At 45.1% G+C, this 20,999-nt stretch overlaps 1 protein-coding gene across 1 annotated transcript in view; it reads right to left on the bottom strand.

The window, feature by feature from the left end:
• CUEDC2 (CUE domain containing 2) overlaps positions 1-20,999 on the bottom strand; it is a 59,304-nt gene that overhangs the window by 23,890 nt on the left and 14,415 nt on the right. The window contains exons 2-3 of the mRNA XM_069753278.1: positions 14,429-14,520; positions 891-1,034 (exon numbers count right to left, since the gene is read on the bottom strand). Of these exons, the coding sequence (XP_069609379.1) occupies positions 891-1,034; positions 14,429-14,502 (218 nt within the window). The 5' untranslated portion in view covers positions 14,503-14,520. The remainder of the gene's footprint in view (positions 1-890; positions 1,035-14,428; positions 14,521-20,999) is intronic.

Genomic DNA, 20,999 nt, shown 5'->3' with positions numbered 1-20,999 from the left:
GTCTTCCACGTCCTTTGCACTGACTGTACAGGCAGAGGGCGGCGCCCACACTAATCGCGTCATCGTGCCCTCTAACCTGAGCGTCAGTGCAGAGGACGCAGAAGACGGAGCGGCGCCGACGGTGGAACGTGGGACAGGTGAATATCGTGCACTGCCCCCGTTATACTCACCTGCTCCTGGCGTGGTCCCTGGTTCTCTGGGCGCTGACAGCTTCTTCCTGTAGTGAGCGGTCACATGGTACAGCTCATTACAGTAATGAATATGCGGCTCCACCCCTATGGGAGTGGAGTGGGGTCCATATTCATTACTGCAACGAGCGGTACCATGTGACCGCTCAATACAGGAAGAAGCTGTCAGCGCCCGGAGAACCAGGGACTGCTGGGACCGCACCAGGAGCAGGTGAGTATTATTACACAGCTGCCGCTCCCCCTGCCCTGCCGACCCCTGGGAATGACTCGAGTATAAGCCGAGAGGGGCAATTTCAGCCTAAAAAAATGGGCTGAAATTCTTGGCTTATACTCAAGTATATACGGTATATTTTATTCTTCTGAACCCAACAGGCAACTGATAGTAATGTACGATATTGTTCCAGAGTAACATCATTATCCCAGAAGGTATCAGGAAGGATTTTTTTCACCAACTTTAAGTCAACACTATTGTGGTTTGCGCCCTTCTCTAGATTAAATGTTTTAAAAGGTTGCCTTTGATCTGCTCTCCCTAGCCATTGAAAGCAATGATTTTGTTTTTAAAGATTAGCATTGTAATGAAAACCAACCTGTTCCTCAAATGATCCTGGTTAAAAAAAATTCTCTCTGAATTATGTAGGATCCAGTAAAAAAGCCTAGACTAGTTAATAATACAATTCTACTTTAGATTTAACATCACAATACCTGTCAATTTCAGCAAATCCGGGGATGTATCCCTCCAACATTTCCATAAAAGTTTCCATATCAAAATCTTCATCTGAGGAATCTTGAGATCCCAGTTCTTCTAAAACGCCAGTGACATACGAAAAGAAAACTTCATCCATAGCACTAAGGGGGGAGAAAACATAAAAATGCACAGATGCAAGGGGATATCAATTATTTAATGTCAAAATTCCATGGAAAACAAAGACATTGGGGAGATTTTTGCAGCTGAATATGTCAGAACTGTGGAGCACAACTCGCACGCCTTGGAGAAGATTTGACAGGCTAGCTTCACATGACCATATAAAAAAAAGACTGTTTATAGTTTCATCCAGAAATGTGGGGCGATTTGTTTCTCACTTATCATCCAAATAATCAGTTTTTCTATAGCAGCCGCTATTGATCCTTTACAGGACCATTTACAGGTTCCTAGTTTACAGAATTACAATGTATCTGTAGAATTCAGATGCTAAACTGTGCCTCTGTATGGCATCAGATTTTTTCTTGCACCCATAGATTTGAAAGGGTGAGTCTTGAGGAAGATTGCACATGATGCGATTTTTTTTCACACACATTCAGTCAGTGACAAAAAAACAAAAAAAAAACCGCTCAACTGCACTGCCCCATTGAATAACGCTGGTCCGGAAGCGATCAGGTTTTTTTTTAACGAACAGAACTTGGGCAGAAAATAGTAATGGTTGTGTGCACAAATCCTTAGACACTTTCTATGCCTCACTCATCAAGAGGGTACGGCTCGATGGGAAATGTTGTAGTTAAAAATAAAAGGAACATGGCCTAAACGTGTTGTCCCGTGAACAAAGAATATTTTAATCAATAGATCTTGGAATAATAATACCGTAATTTCCACAATCGGATGCATTAAATAAAAAGGGTCCTGTGCTGAGATAATCTTATAACATAGTTAGTAAGGCCGAAAAAAGACATTTGTCCATCCAGTTCAGCCTATATTCCGTCATAATAAATCCCCAGATCTACGTCCTTTTACAGAACCTAATAATTGTATGATACAATATTGTTCTGCTCCAGGAAGACATCCAGGCCTCTCTTGAACCCCTCGACTGAGTTCGCCATCACCACCTCCTCAGGCAAGCAATTCCAGATTCTCACTGCCCTAACAGTAAAGAATCCTCTTCTATGTTGGTGGAAAAACCTTCTCTCCTCCAGACGCAAAGAATGCCCCCTTGTGCCCGTCACCTTCCTTGGTATAAACAGATCCTCAGCGAGATATTTGTACTGTCCCCTTATATACTTATACATGGTTATTAGATCGCCCCTCAGTCGTCTTTTTTCTAGACTAAATAATCCTAATTTCGCTAATCTATCTGGGTATTGTAGTTCTCCCATCCCCTTTATTAATTTTGTTGCCCTCCTTTGTACTCTCTCTAGTTCTATTATATCCTTCCTGAGCACCGGTGCCCAAAACTGGACACAGTACTCCATGTGCGGTCTAACTAGGGATTTGTACAGAGGCAGTATAATGCTCTCATCATGTGTATCCAGACCTCTTTTAATGCACCCCATGATCCTGTTTGCCTTGGCAGCTGCTGCCTGGCACTGGCTGCTCCAGGTAAGTTTATCATTAACTAGGATCCCCAAGTCCTTCTCCCTGTCAGATTTACCCAGTGGTTTCCCGTTCAGTGTGTAATGGTGATATTGATTCCCTCTTCCCATGTGTATAACCTTACATTTATCATTGTTAAACCTCATCTGCCACCTTTCAGCCCAAGTTTCCAACTTATCCAGATCCATCTGTAGCAGAATACTATCTTCTCTTGTATTAACTGCTTTACATAGTTTTGTATCATCTGCAAATATCGATATTTTACTGTGTAAACCTTCTACCAGATCATTAATGAATATGTTGAAGAGAACAGGTCCCAATACTGACCCCTGCGGTACCCCACTGGTCACAGCGACCCAGTTAGAGACTATACCATTTATAACCACCCTCTGCTTTCTATCACTAAGCCAGTTACTAACCCATTTACACACATTTTCCCCCAGACCAAGCATTCTCATTTTGTGTACCAACCTCTTGTGCGGCACGGTATCAAACGCTTTGGAAAAATCGAGATATACCACGTCTAATGACTCACCGTGGTCCAGCCTATAGCTTACCTCTTCATAAAAACTGATTAGATTGGTTTGAGAGGAGCGATTTCTCATAAACCCATGCTGATATGGAGTTAAACAGTTATTCTCATTGAGATAATCCAGAATAACATCCCTCAGAAACCCTTCAAATATTTTACCAACAATAGAGGTTAGACTTACTGGCCTATAATTTCCAGGTTCACTTTTAGAGCCCTTTTTGAATATTGGCACCACATTTGCTATGCGCCAGTCCTGCGGAACAGACCCTGTCGCTATAGAGTCACTAAAAATAAGAAATAATGGTTTATCTATTACATTACTTAGTTCTCTTAGTACTCGTGGGTGTATGCCATCCGGACCCGGAGATTTATCTATTTTAATCTTATTTAGCCGGTTTCGCACCTCTTCTTGGGTTAGATTGTAAACGTTTCCCTGCTGTGTGCTGTGTTATGTCTGTGTCTGACCGTACAGGACATGATATGTGCTACAGTCATCGCCGAAAGTGTTAGTACCCCTGAAATTGTTCCAAAAAATTAAGGATTTCTCCCAGAAAATTATTGCAATTATACATGTTTTTTTATACACATTTATTTCCTTCGTGTGTATTGGACAAACACAAAAAAAGGGGGAAAAAGCAAATTGGACAATTTCACACAAAAACCCCAAAATGATCTGGACAGAATTGTTGGCACCTCCATCTTAATATTTGGTTACACACTTTGGAATAAATAACTGCAATCAATCGCTTCCTATAACCATCAACAAGCTTCTGACATCTCTGATCTTTTGAAAACTGCTCCAGGTTTCTCATATTTGAAGGGTGCCTTCTCCCTACTGCAATTTTAAAATCTCTCCACAGGTGTTCAATGGGTCTTAGATTCAGATCCACTACTAGCAATTTCAGAACTCTCCACAGCTTTACTTCCATCTATTTCTGGGTGCTTCTTGAAGTATGTTTGGGGTCATTGTCCTGCTGGAAGACCCATGACCTAGAATGCAAACCCAGCTTTCTGACCCTGGGTACGTACTACATTGCGACCCAAAATCCTTTGGTAATCTTCAAATTTCATGATGCCTTGCGCACAGTCAAGGCGCCTGGTGCTAGAGGCATCAAAACAACCCCAAAAACATCTCTGAACCTCCACTATGTTTGACTGTAGGTACTTTGTTCTTTTCTTTCTAGGCCTCATTATGTTTTCGGTAAACAATAGAATGATGCGTTTTACCAAAAAGCTCTATCTTGTCCACAAGACAGTTTTCGAGAATGATTTTGGATTACTCACATACAGTCTGGCAATCTGCAGTCTAGCTTTTTTATATCTATCAGCAGTGGTGATCTTCTGCCATAGCATTTCATTTAATTCAAATGTTGACAGTTTTCACTGACACTGATGCACCCCGAGCCTGCAGGACAGCTTGAATTTCTTTGGAACTTGATTGGGACTGCTTATCCACCATCCAGACTATCCTGCGTTGTAACCTTTGATAAATTTTTCTCTGATGTCCACGTCCAGGGAGATTGGGATTTGGATGTTTCGCCCCCAGCAGTTTGCCCCCAAATGTTTGTACCCTTGCGGTTCATGAATTCCCATCCGTCATCAATGTTTCACCCCGGATGTTTGTATCCATGTGGTTCATGTATTCCCATCCGTCGAACTGGGGGAGAACTGCTGGGGGCGAAACATCCTATAACCAGGGAGATTATCTACAGTGCCATGGGTTGTAAACGTCTTGATTATGTTGCATACTGTGGACAAAGGAAAATCAAAATCTCTGGAGATGGACTTGTAACCTTGAGATTGTAGATATTGTTCAACAAATTTGGTTCTTAAGTTCTCACACGGTTCTCTTCTCTTTCTATTCTTCATGCTTACTGTGGCACACACAGACACACAATGCAAAGATTGAGTCAAGGTCTCCGTTTTTTATCTGGTTTCAGGTGTGATTTTCATATTGCTCACTTTGGCATAGGTTACTTGCCACAGGTGAGTTTGAATGAGCATCACAGCCTTGAATATCGTAGTTACTTACCGATAACGGTATTTCTCTGATCCCATGACGGCACTAACGAGAGAGAGGGATCCGCCCTCAGGGACAGGAAACCCACAGGTTAAAAAGGCGGGACCTCTCCTCCACCTCAGTTGGTTTACAGAGCCTTGCAGGGAATTTCTGCTGTAACTTAATTGGTTATTTTTACACAACAAAATATAACTATATAACTTATATAAGCTCCTTTATATATATATATATATATATATATATATATATATATATATATATATATATATATATATACATATTTTTTATATATTTTTTTTTTTTTATGCACACCTCGTGACTTAAATTATTAGTAGTGTGGACACCCATACGTGAAGGGAGGGAATATACAGGTGCCGTCATGGGATCAGAGAAATACCGTTATCGGTAAGTAACTACGATATTCTCTTACCCCATGACGGCACTAACGAGAGAATTTCAAAGAATGAAAGTTTAGAGTGGGACTACTGCCTCAAGAACTCTCCTACCAAAAGTTAAGTCTGAGGGAGAAGATAGATTAAGCTGATAGTGCTTGAAGAATGTAGAGGGGGAAGACCAAGTGGTTGCTCTATATATTTGATCTATTGATGCTCCACCACGTTCAGCCCAAGAGGTTGCCACCGACCTGGTTGAATGAGCCTTAATTGTGTCCGGAGCTTGTTCTCCGGAAGAGGTATCTGACATCTTGATGGCATCTCTTACCCACCTTGCCAACGTGGCTTTCGATGCCTTGTGACCCTTATTTGGTCCCTGAAAGCAGACAAACAGAGCCCTTCCTTTTCTACACTCCCTTGTGGCTGATAGATAGTGTGTTAGACATCTCTTTACGTCTAGTGTGTGTAGATCCTCCTCTTTTTTGTTTTTTGGATCAGGGCAAAAAGATAGTAACGCTATCTCTTGAGATCTGTGGAATTTTGACGCCACTTTGGGAAGGTAAGAAGGGTCAGTTTTAAGGATTACTCTGTCATCTAATATTTGGGTTAGAGGTGGGTAGGCTGATAAGGCCTGCAGATCACTAATCCTGCGAGCTGATGTTAGGGCCACCAATAAACAGGTTTTCCAAGATATTATTTTCAGTGAAGCCCGAGATAAAGGTTCGAACGGCGCTTTAGTTAGTGCTGAGAGGACTAAGTTCAGATCCCAGGGAGGAGCGGTGAGATGTATAACTGGTCTGGACCTAGTAGATGCTCTAATAAATCTTTTTACCCAGTGATTCCCTGCCAAATCCTGGTTATAAAGGGCACCCAATGCTGCAATCTGAACTTTCAGGGTGTTTGTTGCCAGGCCTTTCTCTAATCCTTTTTGCAGGAATTCTAGGATTTCCTGAATTGGCATCTGATTCGATAGGACAACCACTGACGTGGAGAGAAACTTTTTCCAGACTTTCCCGTATGCTCTGGTGGTTATTGGTTTTCTACTGGCCAGCAGGGTAGAGATTAAATTTGAAGAAAACCCCCTTTTTGTTAACAGTTCCCTTTCAAAAGCCAGGCTGTCATATGCAAACTTTTTATTTGTGGGTGATTCACTGGCCCTTGATGCAGAAGGTCTGGGATCTCCGGGAGTACCCAAGGATCCGCTATAGACATTAGGCGTAACCATGGGAACCATACTCTTTCGGCCAGAACGGAGCTATCAATATCACATTGGCTCTGTCCTCCCTGATCTTCTTCAAGACTAAGGGAATTAGAGCTATCGGAGGAAACACATAAGCTAGATGGAACTTCCATGGAATTAACAACGCGTCTATAGCTACTGGACTCCCCCGAGGATCTATCGAGCAGAAGGCCTCCGTTTTCCGATTTTGATTGTTTGCAAATAGATCTATATCCGGGGCCCCCAAAAGATCCACTATGCGTTTGAATATTTTTGTATTTAACTCCCATTCCCCCTGTTTTAATTGGGTTCTGCTTAGAAAATCTGCAGTTTGATTTTCTGACCCTTTTATGTGAAGGGCTGTCAGGGAGGACAAGTTGGCTTCTGCTTGTGACATGATGAAATTTGTTACTTTCATTAGGGATTGAGACCTCGTCCCTCCCTGGTGATTTAAACATGCTACTACCACCCTGTTGTCCGTCAGTACTCTCACGTGGTGGGAACGGAGGGATGCTAAAAAATGATTGATGGCGTACTGAACTGCTAAAAGCTCTTTCATGTTCGAAGTAAGGTCTCTTTCTTCCCCTGACCAAGGACCTTGAGCAATTTGCCTGTTTAGGTGGGCCCCCCACCCCCAAGGACTTGCGTCTGTGGTCAGGATTATCGAGACCGGCCACACCCATGGAACCCCCCTCCTGAGATTGGACGGATTTGTCCACCAGGCTAAGGAAGTTTTTGTCCGAGAGGATATTTTTAATTGCGTCTCTAAATTTCCTCCTGCGTGGGATACCGCCTCTAGTATTTCCCACTGGAGATCTCTCGAGTGGCTCTGAGCCCACTGGACCGCTGGGATACAGGATGTCATTGACCCCAGTATAGACATGGCTTTCCTTAGAGTGATCAGAGGAGAGACGCTCAACTGATTCACTAGATGTATCATACTGGATACTTTCTCTTCCGGCAGACGACACTCTTGCTTTGTTGAGTCTATTACTTTCCCTAAGTACAGCTGTACTTGAGACGGGATAAGCCTGGACTTTTCCAGGTTCAAAAACCATCCTAGATTCGATAGGGCTACCATCACTCTGTTTAGTTGTTGGCTGCAATGTAGAGAGGAACTGCCCATCACTAGGAGGTCGTCCAGATAAGGCACAATCAATATGTTTTGTTCCCTTATATGGGCCATTACTTCCGCCATTAATTTTGTAAATACCCTTGGGGCAATGGCTAGACCAAACGGAAGAGCCCTGTATTGGTAATGTTTTAGTCTCCCTTGTATCAGTACTGCCACTTTGAGGTATTTTCGGAACTCCGGATGGATTGGCACATGATAATACGCGTCTTTTAAGTCTATAACAGTCATGAAACAAGACGGGATAAGGGATCTGACACATGATTTTATTGTTTCCATTTTGAATTTTTCTATCACCAGGTATTTGTTTAGTTGTTTCAAATTTATTATCACCCTGAAAGTTCCGTCCGGCTTCGTTCGAAGAAAAAGCGGAGAATAAAATCCCCTCGTCTCTTCCTGTCGCGGAACTTCCTGTATGACTTTCTTTTCCAGAAGACTGAGAACTTCCCTCTGGATACTCAGTTGCTCGATCTCCGACTTTCTTTGTGGTGTAACCACAAACGGACTGTGTGGCATTGTGTGAAAAGCTAGTTTTAGGCCCGTCTTTATGATGTTTAAAGTCCAGGCACTTCCAGAAATTTTTTCCCAGGTTTGAAGAAAGTGGGTCAGTCTCCCTCCTACCTGGGGCGCACCCTCATTGCGGCTGTTTTTTATTATCCGGTTTGTTAAACATAAAACCTCCTTTTTTGAATTTTCTGTCTTCCCACCCCTCCTTTTGGTTTTTTGGGGGGCGTCTTTGTGTGAACCTTCTCCCTCGAAAGGGCCGCCTGTAAGACTGATTTGGGAATCCTGGAAAGGCTTTCTTTTTATCCACTGCTTTTTCGAGGACATCGTCTAGGGTGGGACCGAACAAATATTCACCTTCACACGGTATGGAACACAACTTGGCTTTAGTTTGCAGGTCCCCCGGCCAGCACTTCAGCCATAGTGCTCTCCTAGCTGCATTTGAGAAAGAAGCAGATCTTGCCGTCAGCCTAACTGAGTCTATTGAAGCATCTGCTAGATACGCAGCAGCACCTCTCATTGCTGACACGGAGTCCAGTATAGACTCTCTCGGGGTTTTATTTTTTAATTGAGTTTCTAAATGATCCAGCCAGACCATCAGAGCTCTCGCTGTACAAGTAGCAGCTATACCGGGTTTTAGCCCCCCGCTGGCGGCCTCCCAGGACCCCTTTAGAAAGACATCGGCCTTTTTATCCATAGGATCCTTGAGGGTCCCCATATCCTCAAAAGGCAGAGCGAATTTTTTGGAGGCTTTCGCAATGGCGACGTCTAATTTTGGCGCCTTTCCCCATGATGCGCAGGCTGGGTCGTCAAATGGGTATTTCCTTTTGGGTGTTAACAGTACTTTTTTGTCTGGTCTTTTCCACTCCTTTTTTATAAGGGCTTGAATTTTTTCGTTTAATGGGAACACTCTGTACTTCTTTTGTTCCAGGCCACTAAACATAAGATCTTGTACAGATTTTTTGGAACGAGTGTCTGCCAGACCCATTGTCGCCCTAACCATTTTTACCAGCGCATCCGTTTCATCTATTGGGAAACAGTTGCGACCGCTTTCTGAAGATGTGGAGGAGGATGCTGAAGCTGTAGAGCTATCTGAATCCTCACTCGTGCTATCTCCCTCGCTGGAGCTGTAATCTGGAGTTTTTTCTTTACGTTTTCTTTTACGGTTTTTCACGCTTTTTAGTGCGTCTGCCACTTGAGTTTTAATTAAGTCTTTTAATTCAGATGTGAAACTCGGCGTCTCCTCATTAATGGTGTTCCTAATACATGACGCACAGAGTTTTTTAACCCATGAATCTGGCAAATCTGCTGAACAAAGTGGGCACACTTTATGTTTACTTTTCCCTTGGCATTTCTTTCCCTAGGAAACAATAAACCCCTATTAGAATACAGGTCCTTCTCAAAAAATTAGCATATAGTGTTAAATTTCATTATTTACCATAATGTAATGATTACAATTAAACTTTCATATATTATAGATTCATTATCCACCAACTGAAATTTGTCACGTCTTTTATTGTTTTAATACTGATGATTTTGGCATACAACTCCCGATAACCCAAAAAACCTGTCTCAATAAATTAGCATATCAAGAAAAGGTTCTCTAAACGACCTATTACCCTAATCTTCTGAATCAACTAATTAACTCTAAACACATGCAAAAGATACCTGAGGCTTTTATAAACTCCCTGCCTGGTTCATTACTCAAAACCCCCATCATGGGTAAGACTAGCGACCTGACAGATGTCAAGAAGGCCATCATTGACACCCTCAAGCAAGAGGGTAAGACCCAGAAAGAAATTTCTCAACAAATAGGCTGTTCCCAGAGTGCTGTATCAAGGCACCTCAATGGTAAGTCTGTTGGAAGGAAACAATGTGGCAGAAAACGCTGTACAACGAGAAGAGGAGACCGGACCCTGAGGAAGATTGTGGAGAAGGACCGATTCCAGACCTTGGGGAACCTGAGGAAGCAGTGGACTGAGTCTGGTGTGGAAACATCCAGAGCCACTGTGCACAGGCGTGTGCAGGAAATGGGCTACAGGTGCCGAAATTGGCTACAGAGAAGCAGCACTGGACTGTTGCTAAGTGGTCCCAAGTACTTTTTTCTGATGAAAGCAAATTTTGCATGTCATTCGGAAATCAAGGTGCCAGAGTCTGGAGGAAGACTGGGGAGAAGGAAATGCCAAAATGCCTGAAGTCCAGTGTCAAGTACCCACAGTCAGTGATGGTGTGGGGTGCCATGTCAGCTGCTGGTGTTGGTCCACTGTGTTTCATCAAGGGTAGGGTCAATGCAGCTAGCTATCAGGAGATTTTGGAGCACTTCATGCTTCCATCGGCTGAAATGCTTTATGGAGATGAAGATTTCATTTTTCAGCACGACCTGGCACCTGCTCACAGTGCCAAAACCACTGGTAAATGGTTTACTGACCATGGTATTACTGTGCTCAATTGGCCTGCCAACTCTCCTGACCTGAACCCCATAGAGAATCTGTGGGATATTGTGAAGAGAAAGTTGAGAGACGCAAGACCCAACACTCTGGATGAGCATAAGGCCGCTATTGAAGCATCCTGGGCCTCCATAACATCTCAGCAGTGTCACAGGCTGATTGCCTCCATGCCACGCCGCATTGAAGCAGTCATTTCTGCCAAAGAATTCCCGACCAAGTATTGAGTGCATATTTGAACATTATTATTTGATGGTTTTTTTGTTTGTTATTAAAAAACACTTTTATTTGATTGGATGGGTGAAATATGCTAATTTATTGAGACAGGTTTTTTGGGTTATCAGGAGTTGTATGCCAAAATCATCAGTATTAAAACAATAAAAGACCTGACAAATTTCAGTTGGTGGATAATGAATCTATAATATATGAAAGTTTAATTGTAATCATTACATTATGGTAAATAATGAAATTTAACACTATATGCTAATTTTTTGAGAAGGACCTGTATACACTTTCACGGAGGTCACTTACCCTCCTAATGTGAGGAAGATACCGGTTGTGGCTTTGAGGATGCCTCCTCCACTTGAACCACCGTCTCCCTCCTGGATCCACCAGAGCCTCTGCTGCGCTGGGATCCTGAGCTGCTGCGCTGCGTAGGTTTCCGTGACGAATGGCGCTCCTTCGGATTCTTTGTCACAGGGGCCTGTGAAATTTCTTCCACCGACTGCTCTATTCCACTCATGGTGGTAATCACTGAGCAGCGGTATGCCCCTTTCCTTCCAGATATATACTGACAGAGCGGCGCCAGGTAACTTCCGGTTTACCCAGAGGTGCCCTGCGCCGCCCCGGAAGTGACCCCCGCGCCTGCGCAGTAAGACGCTGAACCTCGTGCGCGCGCCCACTAGTTACCGGCTCACAGGAGGGACGGAGCTTCTGCAGCCGCCGCTGCACCCTGCGTCCTGCCGCTTGTCTGTGACCGGCGTCACCACCCCCTGTGGCCTCATGGACCGGCGGAGGAAACCTCCAGGTAGCCGCCGCTACCTATTACCGATCGACTCCTTGAAAAGGGAAGAGGCAGGCTGTCTTCTCCTCTTCACTGCCTCCCCTCCGCGCATATGCACGAGGCCCGCCGACCCCGGAACGCGCCTTCAGGGAGGAATCCACCTGAGACCGTTGCAGGGCTCCCCGCTGCCTGAACTCGGCTCGATGGTCCCTGGACTCCTGGATGGTGAGCTGTGGGATCCCCGTCGGGGACAGGAAACCGAACTGAGGTGGAGGAGAGGTCCCGCCTTTTTAACCTGTGGGTCTCCTGTCCCTGAGGGCGGATCCCTCTCTCTCGTTAGTGCCGTCATGGGGTAAGAGAAAAAGCCGTTTACCCTCAAGTTTGGAAAGGTGCCAACAATTTTGTCCAAACCATTTTTGGGGTTGTTTGTGAAATATTTAATTTGCCTGTTTTTTGTTTTGATTCCAGTACACACAAAGGAAATAAACATGTGTATAACAAAACATGTGTAATTGTAACAATTTTCTGGGAGAAAGGCTTCAATTTGTGAAATACTGTCAAGGGTGCCACTGCCAACACTTTAGGCAATGACTGTACCACAGCTGCTTGGCCACTAGAGGATGCAAAAGAGAGCACACGGGACAGTATGGGATCACAGCTGCTGCTTTTTGTGTAAGGTATAACATCTAAAAACAAGCAGTGAAATGTTTTACCTCACAGAAAAAAATCAACTATGATTCCCTGCTGTCCTGTCTGTATACTCTCTTTTGCTTCCTTTCCTGCACAGTTGCTGTGGTATGATCAGACCATGTTCCTGCACGGTCAGACACGGCCATTACACAGTACACAGCAGGGGCACATTTATAAGATTATCTCAGCACAGGAACATTTTTTTTAACACATCCAATTGTGGAATTGATTTTTATACCAAGATCTATTGATTAACATGTATTTTACTTGTGGGACAACCCTTTTTAACAAAATTGCAGCACAAAGTTTAGGCTCAAAGTAAGCCAAGTAATAGGTGGTGTAAAGTTAAGCTAGACCTTACCTTCTAGTAAAGTAAGAAAACCCTACAATGGTCACTAAAATAACGTGAAACGGACAAAAGTATTTTTCAATTTAAATTTACTGAATGGAAATCAGACATTGCTTTTGAATAGTGAGTGATTCAACAGAAAACTGCAAAAAAAAAAGAATGACTATGGCCTTGAAAAAAACGATAGTACTCTTAAAGGGAGCCTGTCACCAGTTTTGTCACATAGCAGCTAAAAACATCATCTTGCTCAGCGTCTGCGCCGCATTCCCTAAATCCTTATATAACCCCAACTCCACTTGTATAGCCCTGAAAAATCTTTTTGATTTCTCCCGTGCTGTATGCTAATTGGCTTCATCCGGTCCGATGGTCGTGGATTCAGTCCTCTCCACACCTCCCCCTGGCTGCCGCTTGCCGTGGTTGACGCCTCTTGGGTCATGCTCATTGCAGTGAGATATCTTGTACCTGTGCAGACAAATCGCGTCTTGCGCAGTATGCTTTGCCCAACTGTGAGCAAAGCCGAAAAGCAGAAGTGTGCAAGCACGAAACTGCCGGCAAAGCTGAAAAGCAGAAGTGTGCAAGCACAAAACTGCTTGCAAAGCTGAAAAGAAGAAGTGTGCAAGCACGAAACTGCCGGCAAAGCTGAAAAGCAGAAGTGTGCAAGCACGAAACTGCCGGCAAAGCCGAAAAGCAGAAGTGTGCAAGCACGAAACTGCCGGCAAAGCCGAAAAGCAGAAGTGTGCAAGCACAAAACTGCAGGCAAAGCCAAAAAGCAGAAGTGTGCAAGCACGAAACTGCCGGCAAAGCCGAAAAGCAGAATTGTGCAAGCACGAAACTGCCGGCAAAGCCGAAAAGCAGAAGTGTGCAAGCAGGAAACTGCTGGCAAAGCCGAAAAGCGTGCATGCACACTTCTACTTTTTGGCTTTGCCCGCAGTTGGGCAAAGCATACTGCGCAAGCAAGAGACGCAATTTGTCTGTGCAGGTACGAGCTATCTCACGGAGGTCAGGATGAAGCAGAAGGTGTCATACACATCAAGGACAGTGAGCAGCAGTCGGGGGAGGGGTGGAGACGACCAAAGCCACGCCTATCGGACCGGACAGACCCAATTAGCATACATCGCCAGAGAAATCAAAAAGGTTTTTCGGGGCTATACAGGGGGTTATATAAGGATTTAGGGAACGCAGCGCAGGTGATGAGTAAGATGATATTTTTATCTGCTATGGGACAATACTGGTGACAGTGATCAGAGCACTGTTCAAGACTGTCTCCCTGGCCCTATTCCCAGTCTCATGTTCCTCTGCTTGACAGACAGCTCACTAGTGTGACTTCATAGTCAGTGAGCTGTCTGTGAAGAGAAAGCGAGTCTGGATGGCAGTGGCTTGAGAAGTGCTCTGATCATGCCCAGAGAACGTATGCCTCATTTGCATATGCATTTAAACAGCTATTTATTTAATTCAGGGACCAACAGACGTCATAAGTAAGGCATGGATGACAACTTTCAGAGAACAGCATGGCCATATAAACAGTTTGGGAGGTTGTGTCATTCTGACAGATACCCTTTACGGAAATTAATAATTTCACCTCTGCCACGTCTGGAGAGGAGGTCAAATGTGTGCGGTGTAGATAATAAAAGGCACCAATACTCTAACTCTTACCTTAAATCTGCATTAGGTATACGAGCCTGGATGAAAGCTGTGAGTGCATCTCGGATAATCTTCTCCAGAGACATCCCTTTTATTATTTATACCTAGAAGTCAATAAGATTAGATTTTAGGATGCACTTCAGTTTCAGAGCGCTGCAGATAGAGGAAGAAATCTAGCCTTTCACATTACATGTTTCTGCTTGGAGATGAGGCTCTAAAAAGGGCAGACATGTGTTGTGTGAGCAGTGGAGGAAGAAACAGAAATAGAGAAGTAGAAATAGCACTTTAAAAATACACAATGCCATGCTGCATCCAGGGCAGATGAATGCCCACTGTCTGCGCTGCCAGGATCCAATCACTGCATTACCAACAATCTGAGATTGTTTACGAAAACATCAAAACTACGACCAAATGTGATAACAACAGTGCGGAGCTGGGAACGTGCTCTGAACAACGGTCACTCACTTCTCCCCCCAAATCTACATCTGGCAGGTCACACAAAGTTCTGTGATGGAGCAGTGAATGCTGCAGGCGGTCAGTGGCCACTGATTGGCTGCAGCAATCAATTATCTTTGTTTATGTGGCATTACTGCAAGGGAACACAGCGATCAGATTGGAGAAATGGAGAATATGCCCTTATAAATCATGATTGTGGTTTGTCCTGATGAAGTTTGAGATTACAGACGATCAGGAATTGGCAGAGCATTGGAGGCAGTGCACGTCCACTGCATCCAGAGCGCTGCCGGCTATTGAACACAGGTGAACTCGCGTCTGCACAGGAGAAATAGACATGCTTCGGTCTGGAGACACACCGTATGTCCGTCTCCGCAGGTGAGCCACGGGTATCTCTGGACACATAGTGGGCATGGGATTTCTTGAAATCCAATCCACTATGCTGGACCATCTGGATGGTGCGGGTTGGATGCTGCTGCACAAGTACATAGCGTCCAACCACAGCATTTACTGATCGTCTGCCCATACCCTCAAACTTTGAAACGCATTGACAAATAAACCCCATTACTCGGATTCCGGTCTTATGTTTCGAGGGCAGCTCAGGTTAAATTAATTGTTTCCATTTATTCCTTGATTTCTCTTAGTGGATCTGCAGCAGCCAAAAGCCTCTTTAAAGGTTGGATGAACATAACCAGGTGAGCACATTTTACCCAGATAAGACCCTATGGTGCTTTTTAGTCATTCTCTAGTGCCACAAAAAATAAATGTGGTCTCTCACTCTATTTGTATGAATGGGCGCTACAGTATCACGTTGCAAGGCGTCCTGCAGCTTTCCTATCTGACTACTGCTGGGTTGGGGGGTCTGCAACGACCATAATGAATTGTTAGTACTGTGGATAGGGAGAGCTGAATAACCCCCATATTCATACTTGTAAAAAGTTATTTATAAGGCAGCATATAATATAATTATAAGGGAGTGTTTACAGAATGATTTGCAAGAGCTATGTGGCATCTTAGAGATCTACAAGTTCACAAAGAAGTGTGAAAATAGCGCTCTCTGCACAACACAGAAGTAATGTTTTGGTTGATCTCAGCAGAAGTGTCCTATTATATTTCTGAGATATGCAATAATGTGGACATTTCACCCTGTCAAGAAGTAAAACATGTAACCAGATCACATGTTGGGTATCTTGTAGGCATTTGCCACCAAAGGTCACATTATAAAATGAAACAAAAGGAAACAATTCCTGCAGTTGTCACAAGTCGGATGTAACATCAATCAGATCTGTGAAGCAGTGGAGGGATCAAAGTTACACTTGACAGAAGCATTGAATTCCCAGTCTGATCAGTCATGGACTTGTGCAACTTCACAATTCTGTCTGGAGCAGCTATTAGACTGACTGCTATTCAATGCGGTAATTAATACCGATCCAGTGCTGCAAACTGATGAAGAAAGCCGTTCAATTCACAAGTTTTCTAAATAGGGCTCCTACCCGACAGCTGTCGCTTCAATGCAACAGCAGAAGCTAGAATCGGGGAATACCAGGCATTATCGCAATGTCACAATGCGGATATTGTTATTACTGACCAGAGGATAACAAAATAATTTATCATTAGAAAACGTTTGCATGTAGAAGAAACAAAAACCTTTTACATATCAAATAAGGTAATTAATTTTGTTTCTTTTAAAGATTAGGAACAGAATCATTTGCAGACAACTGATAATTTACGCTACATGGTATGAGAACATCTGAGGGTATACTGAGTACCGTACATAGAACGCAGGCATAAGTTTACATTAAAATATTACACACTGGCGCCATATAGCAGGTGGGACAAATCATTCCTAAGTTTACAGAAATGTTACCTAAACTTCAGTACTCACTGCCCCTATGTCATATTTTCAGGATTTCCTTAGTGTTGCACAGATGGTGGAAGCATCATCAATAGAGATGGGCAAACACGATCTTACGAGTTCGGTGTTCGTACCTAGACCGTTACTGTTCGGTGCTCAACGCCGAACACAGACTTTCCCCCTAATGTCCTTTCCAATGTTTGAAGCTAAAGGGAACCTGTCACCCCGTTTTTTCAGATTGAGATAAAAATACTGTTAGATAGGGCCTGCGCTGTGCGTCACAATAGTGTATGTAGTGTACCCTGATTCCCCACCTATGCTGCGAAATACATTACCAAAGTCGCCGTTTTCGCCTGTCAATCAGGCTGGTCAGGTCAGGTGGGCGTGGTGACATCGCTCTTTTCTTCCCCAGCTTTCCGTTGGTGGCGTAGTGGTGTGCGCATGTCCAAGTGCCGAATCCACTTGCACGGGGCTTCAGGAAAATGGCCGCGGGATGCCGCGCGTGCGCAGATGGAGATCGCGGCAGCCATTTTCCTGAAGCCGAGATGCAAACTCGGCTTTGGGAAAATGGCCGCCGCGATCTCCATCTGCGCACGCGCGGCATCCCGCGGCCATTTTCCTGAAGCCCCGTGCAGCAGAGCACTCCATCTGCGCACGCGCGGCCTCAGGAAGATGGCCGCCCCCACCGATGACCAGGGAAATAGCGCCGATCGCACACTTTTTCTTCACCTGCGCGCAGTGGATTCGGCACTTGGACATGCGCACACCACTACGCCACCAACGGAAAGCTGGGGAAGAAACAGCGATGTCACCACGCCCACCCGACCTGACCAGCCTGATTGACAGGCGAAAACGGCGACTTTGGTAATGTATTTCGCAGCATAGGTGGGGAATCAGGGTACACTACATACACTATTGTAACGCACAGCGCAGGCCCTATTTAACAGTATTTTTTATCTCAATCTGAAAAAACGGGATGACAGGTTCCCTTTAAAGTGAACCAGTTAGCAGTTTTGGCCAACATGAGTTATAGCCATCACCTTTCAGGGTGGATATAAAGCATTCTATAATGTAGTATATCTGCCCCTAACCCGACCTGTAAGAGAAGAAAAATAACTTATTATACTAGCCTGCGGGGTGGTCCGGTCCGATGGGTGTCGCTCTTCTTGGTCTGACGCCTCCCATTTTCTTGCAATGCCGCCCCCCTGCATCATCCACAGTCTCCTTGGCATCGCGCTCCTGCACAGACATACTTATCTGCCCTGTTGAGGAAGTACTGCAGTGCGTAGATGCCCTGGCTCTTTGACCTTTTTCAGCACCTGCGCACTGCAGTACTTTGCTCTGCCCTCAACAGGACAGATAAGTACATCTGTGCAGGAGCGCGATGCCGAGGAGACGGTGTGGATGATGCAGTGACGCATCATCTACACAAAGCAAGCAGGGGGCGGCAACGCAAGAAGCTGGGAGGCGTCGGACCAAGAAGAGCGACACCCATCGGACCGGACTGCCCCGCAGGTGAATATAATAAGTTAATTTTTCTTCTCCTACAGGTTGAACTGGGGGCAGATATACAGCATTATAGAATGTTGTATATCAATCCTGAAAGGTGATGGCCGCATCTTATATCAGCCAAAACTGGTGACAGGTTCCCCTAAGAGAGAATTTTTTTCTTTTCCCAATTCCGGGGTAACCATTATTTTCAATGGGGTTCAGGTTGAAGTTCGGGTCGGGTACCAGAACCTGAACTTCTATAGGTCCATCCGTTAATCATCAATGCGTCAGGAATTCTGTCACCTGTGCAACACTATGGAACTCCTGAAAGCATGACCTGTGGGGGGTCGTGAGGACTACAGGATGAACATAGTTAGCACCTGCAAGTCACTTTAGGTTTTGCCCATGTCCCCCCTCACATGAAATAGAAAGTGGCCATTGAAAGTATTCTGCCACCACCAATAGCGATAATTGGGTTTACTTTTACCAAAGCCTTGCCCCCACTTCCCCTGTAGTAACAGTGGCTCCCGTTAAAAAGCCAGTAATCACAGCAGCGTTCCCCTCACTACCCATCTAGTACTCACAGAATTCCTCCTTAACCCCTTCCTCAGTCCCCACCTCCATCCCACTAGTCACCAGGTTTTCTTCAGTAACAGCATATTTTGTCCAGTTCCCTCTTATAGCAAACTTACCTCAGACCTACCCCCTCCTTATCCACTAGTCGGAGTAAACCCAGGGCTGTGGAGTCGGAGCCAATTTTGGTGGAGTCGGAGTCATGGAAATTGAGGAGTCGGAGGTTTGGCTTACTTACTCCACAGCCCTTGGTAAGCCTTCACTTTGCCTCTCAGTTTACCTCCAGCCCCCTCCCACTGGTAAGAAGCTATACACAGCATCCTATAATGTGCTGTGCAAAGAAAGGTGCCATTACGCATAGAGCATACAGACGGTGTACACTGACACTGCCTAAGTAGTCAAACACATCAATGGCCTAAAGCATTGCTAGGATAAAGCATAACCACACCGCACATGAGAAAGGCTAAATAAATACAACCTGAGTGGTAGCACAGGCCCCAATGCATGTTTTGCGTCTAGCTTCTTCCTGGAGGGATTACACACTACTATGTCAGTATACACCGGTCTGTATGCTGTAGTGCAGTGGTAAAACCGTATGCAGTGATGAGGCATTTACCCAGGAAAGTTCAAAGCAAAAGTCTCTAATATTTAACTCTCAAATAATGCACAGCACACGATATCCCCCAGATCACAGCCAGGAACCATATCCTCCGAGACCAGTTCACGTGGGCGACTGCACCGCTGTGTACGCTGTGGGTGCCAGACCTCTCAGCTCCCGTGGCTGTTTGGCCTCACACAGGTGGAGCTCTGCGAGCCGACTGCTTTGCACTCTAGCAAACACCAAACTGACACTGAACTGGACAAACCCAAACCATATACTGCAGGGTTTGTAACTTGAATCTGTGGCTTTCATCCACATGGAAAACTCGGCCCGGAATGAAGCAGACTGCACCACTACCATCCTGTAGTCCACTTCAAAACACAAAAGCCCAGAGCAGGTTTTCATAAATCTGCCTTGGACAAATAGTTTGCCCAAGACTAACACTTACTTTTATTCCGCATTGCAATCACAGCAATGCCTGTGACTGCAATGCACTCCAATGGCCTCAATACGCCTCCGTGCACATCCTGGGGGGAACATACGGCGACCCCTACATGTAACACCAGTCACTACCTCAAATACCACCTTCATCTGTTCAATCCTGTGAGGTTGAACACTTGTCAACCCACATGGGTGCGTGACCGGGCATCCGCACGACCCTGTGACACCTCTGCCCGACACTGTACTGAGAAACCAAAGTGGGGACGGGAACCATCAGTTGACGTGTGCAACCCTCCCTTTTGTGTTTCTCCTCCATACTTTGTTATGTGAGCACCCCCATCCCCGTTGCAGAAGACACGCCCACTTTCCTAACAGTAGATTTGGGACAGTTTTGGGTGGTCTCGACTTTATTTGGGGTTCACTAACCCCCACAGCTCATCCCATAACCTAAGTACCTACCTTTGGGCACTTGGTACTGTTTTCTCCATACCCTTAACCAATGCCTCGATGACTATGTTCTGCCAAAACGCTGATTTCTGCCCTGGCACCTCCAGGCATACATCCGTACCATGTCGCACAGGAACCCGAGCCACCCGACACTGCTGTCTAGCGAGAGCTCTATCCATGTTACCCTGACCCCCGGCCACATCATTGACCGGTGCCAGAGGGTTCCTCGTATGTCCCTAGTCGCCTCCGCGACCACACCTTCCTGATTCCTCCAGACTTTCTTTTTATATGTGCGTTTTTTTATACCTGCATCTCTGCGTGGGAACCTGGAACTGAGCTGTAAGGAGTGGGGTCTCCACGACCTCTCCTGCCAATACCTCTAGGGGAAACCTATCGAGATTACACTATGTCCCTAGGTTGGCGACCCTTATGGCAGGTATCTCTGACTTAGGATCTTCGGGCTTTATGCCCGGAACAACATTTACCTTGAGAGGGTTGACCCTGGCCTTCCACAGGGACCCGAACAGGGGAAAGTCTCTTGCCAACACGGTCGCATATGGAAGGGCCTTCACCACTCCCACCACGTTTAATGCCCCCACATGATGTAGAAAAATTAACCTCCGCGGTTGGGTACTCCCAGATTTCCCCATGAATACCCATCACATACACTTTCCGTCCTTTGGGGTTGTCCCGGCAACAAGGGGCTCATGGACCAAAGTCAC

This window comes from Ranitomeya imitator, chromosome 2 (assembly GCF_032444005.1).
Source record: "Ranitomeya imitator isolate aRanImi1 chromosome 2, aRanImi1.pri, whole genome shotgun sequence".
NCBI lineage: Eukaryota > Metazoa > Chordata > Amphibia > Anura > Dendrobatidae > Ranitomeya > Ranitomeya imitator.
The sequence above is the reverse complement of the archived record's forward strand: the minus strand, read 5'-3'. Positions and strand labels throughout refer to the sequence as shown.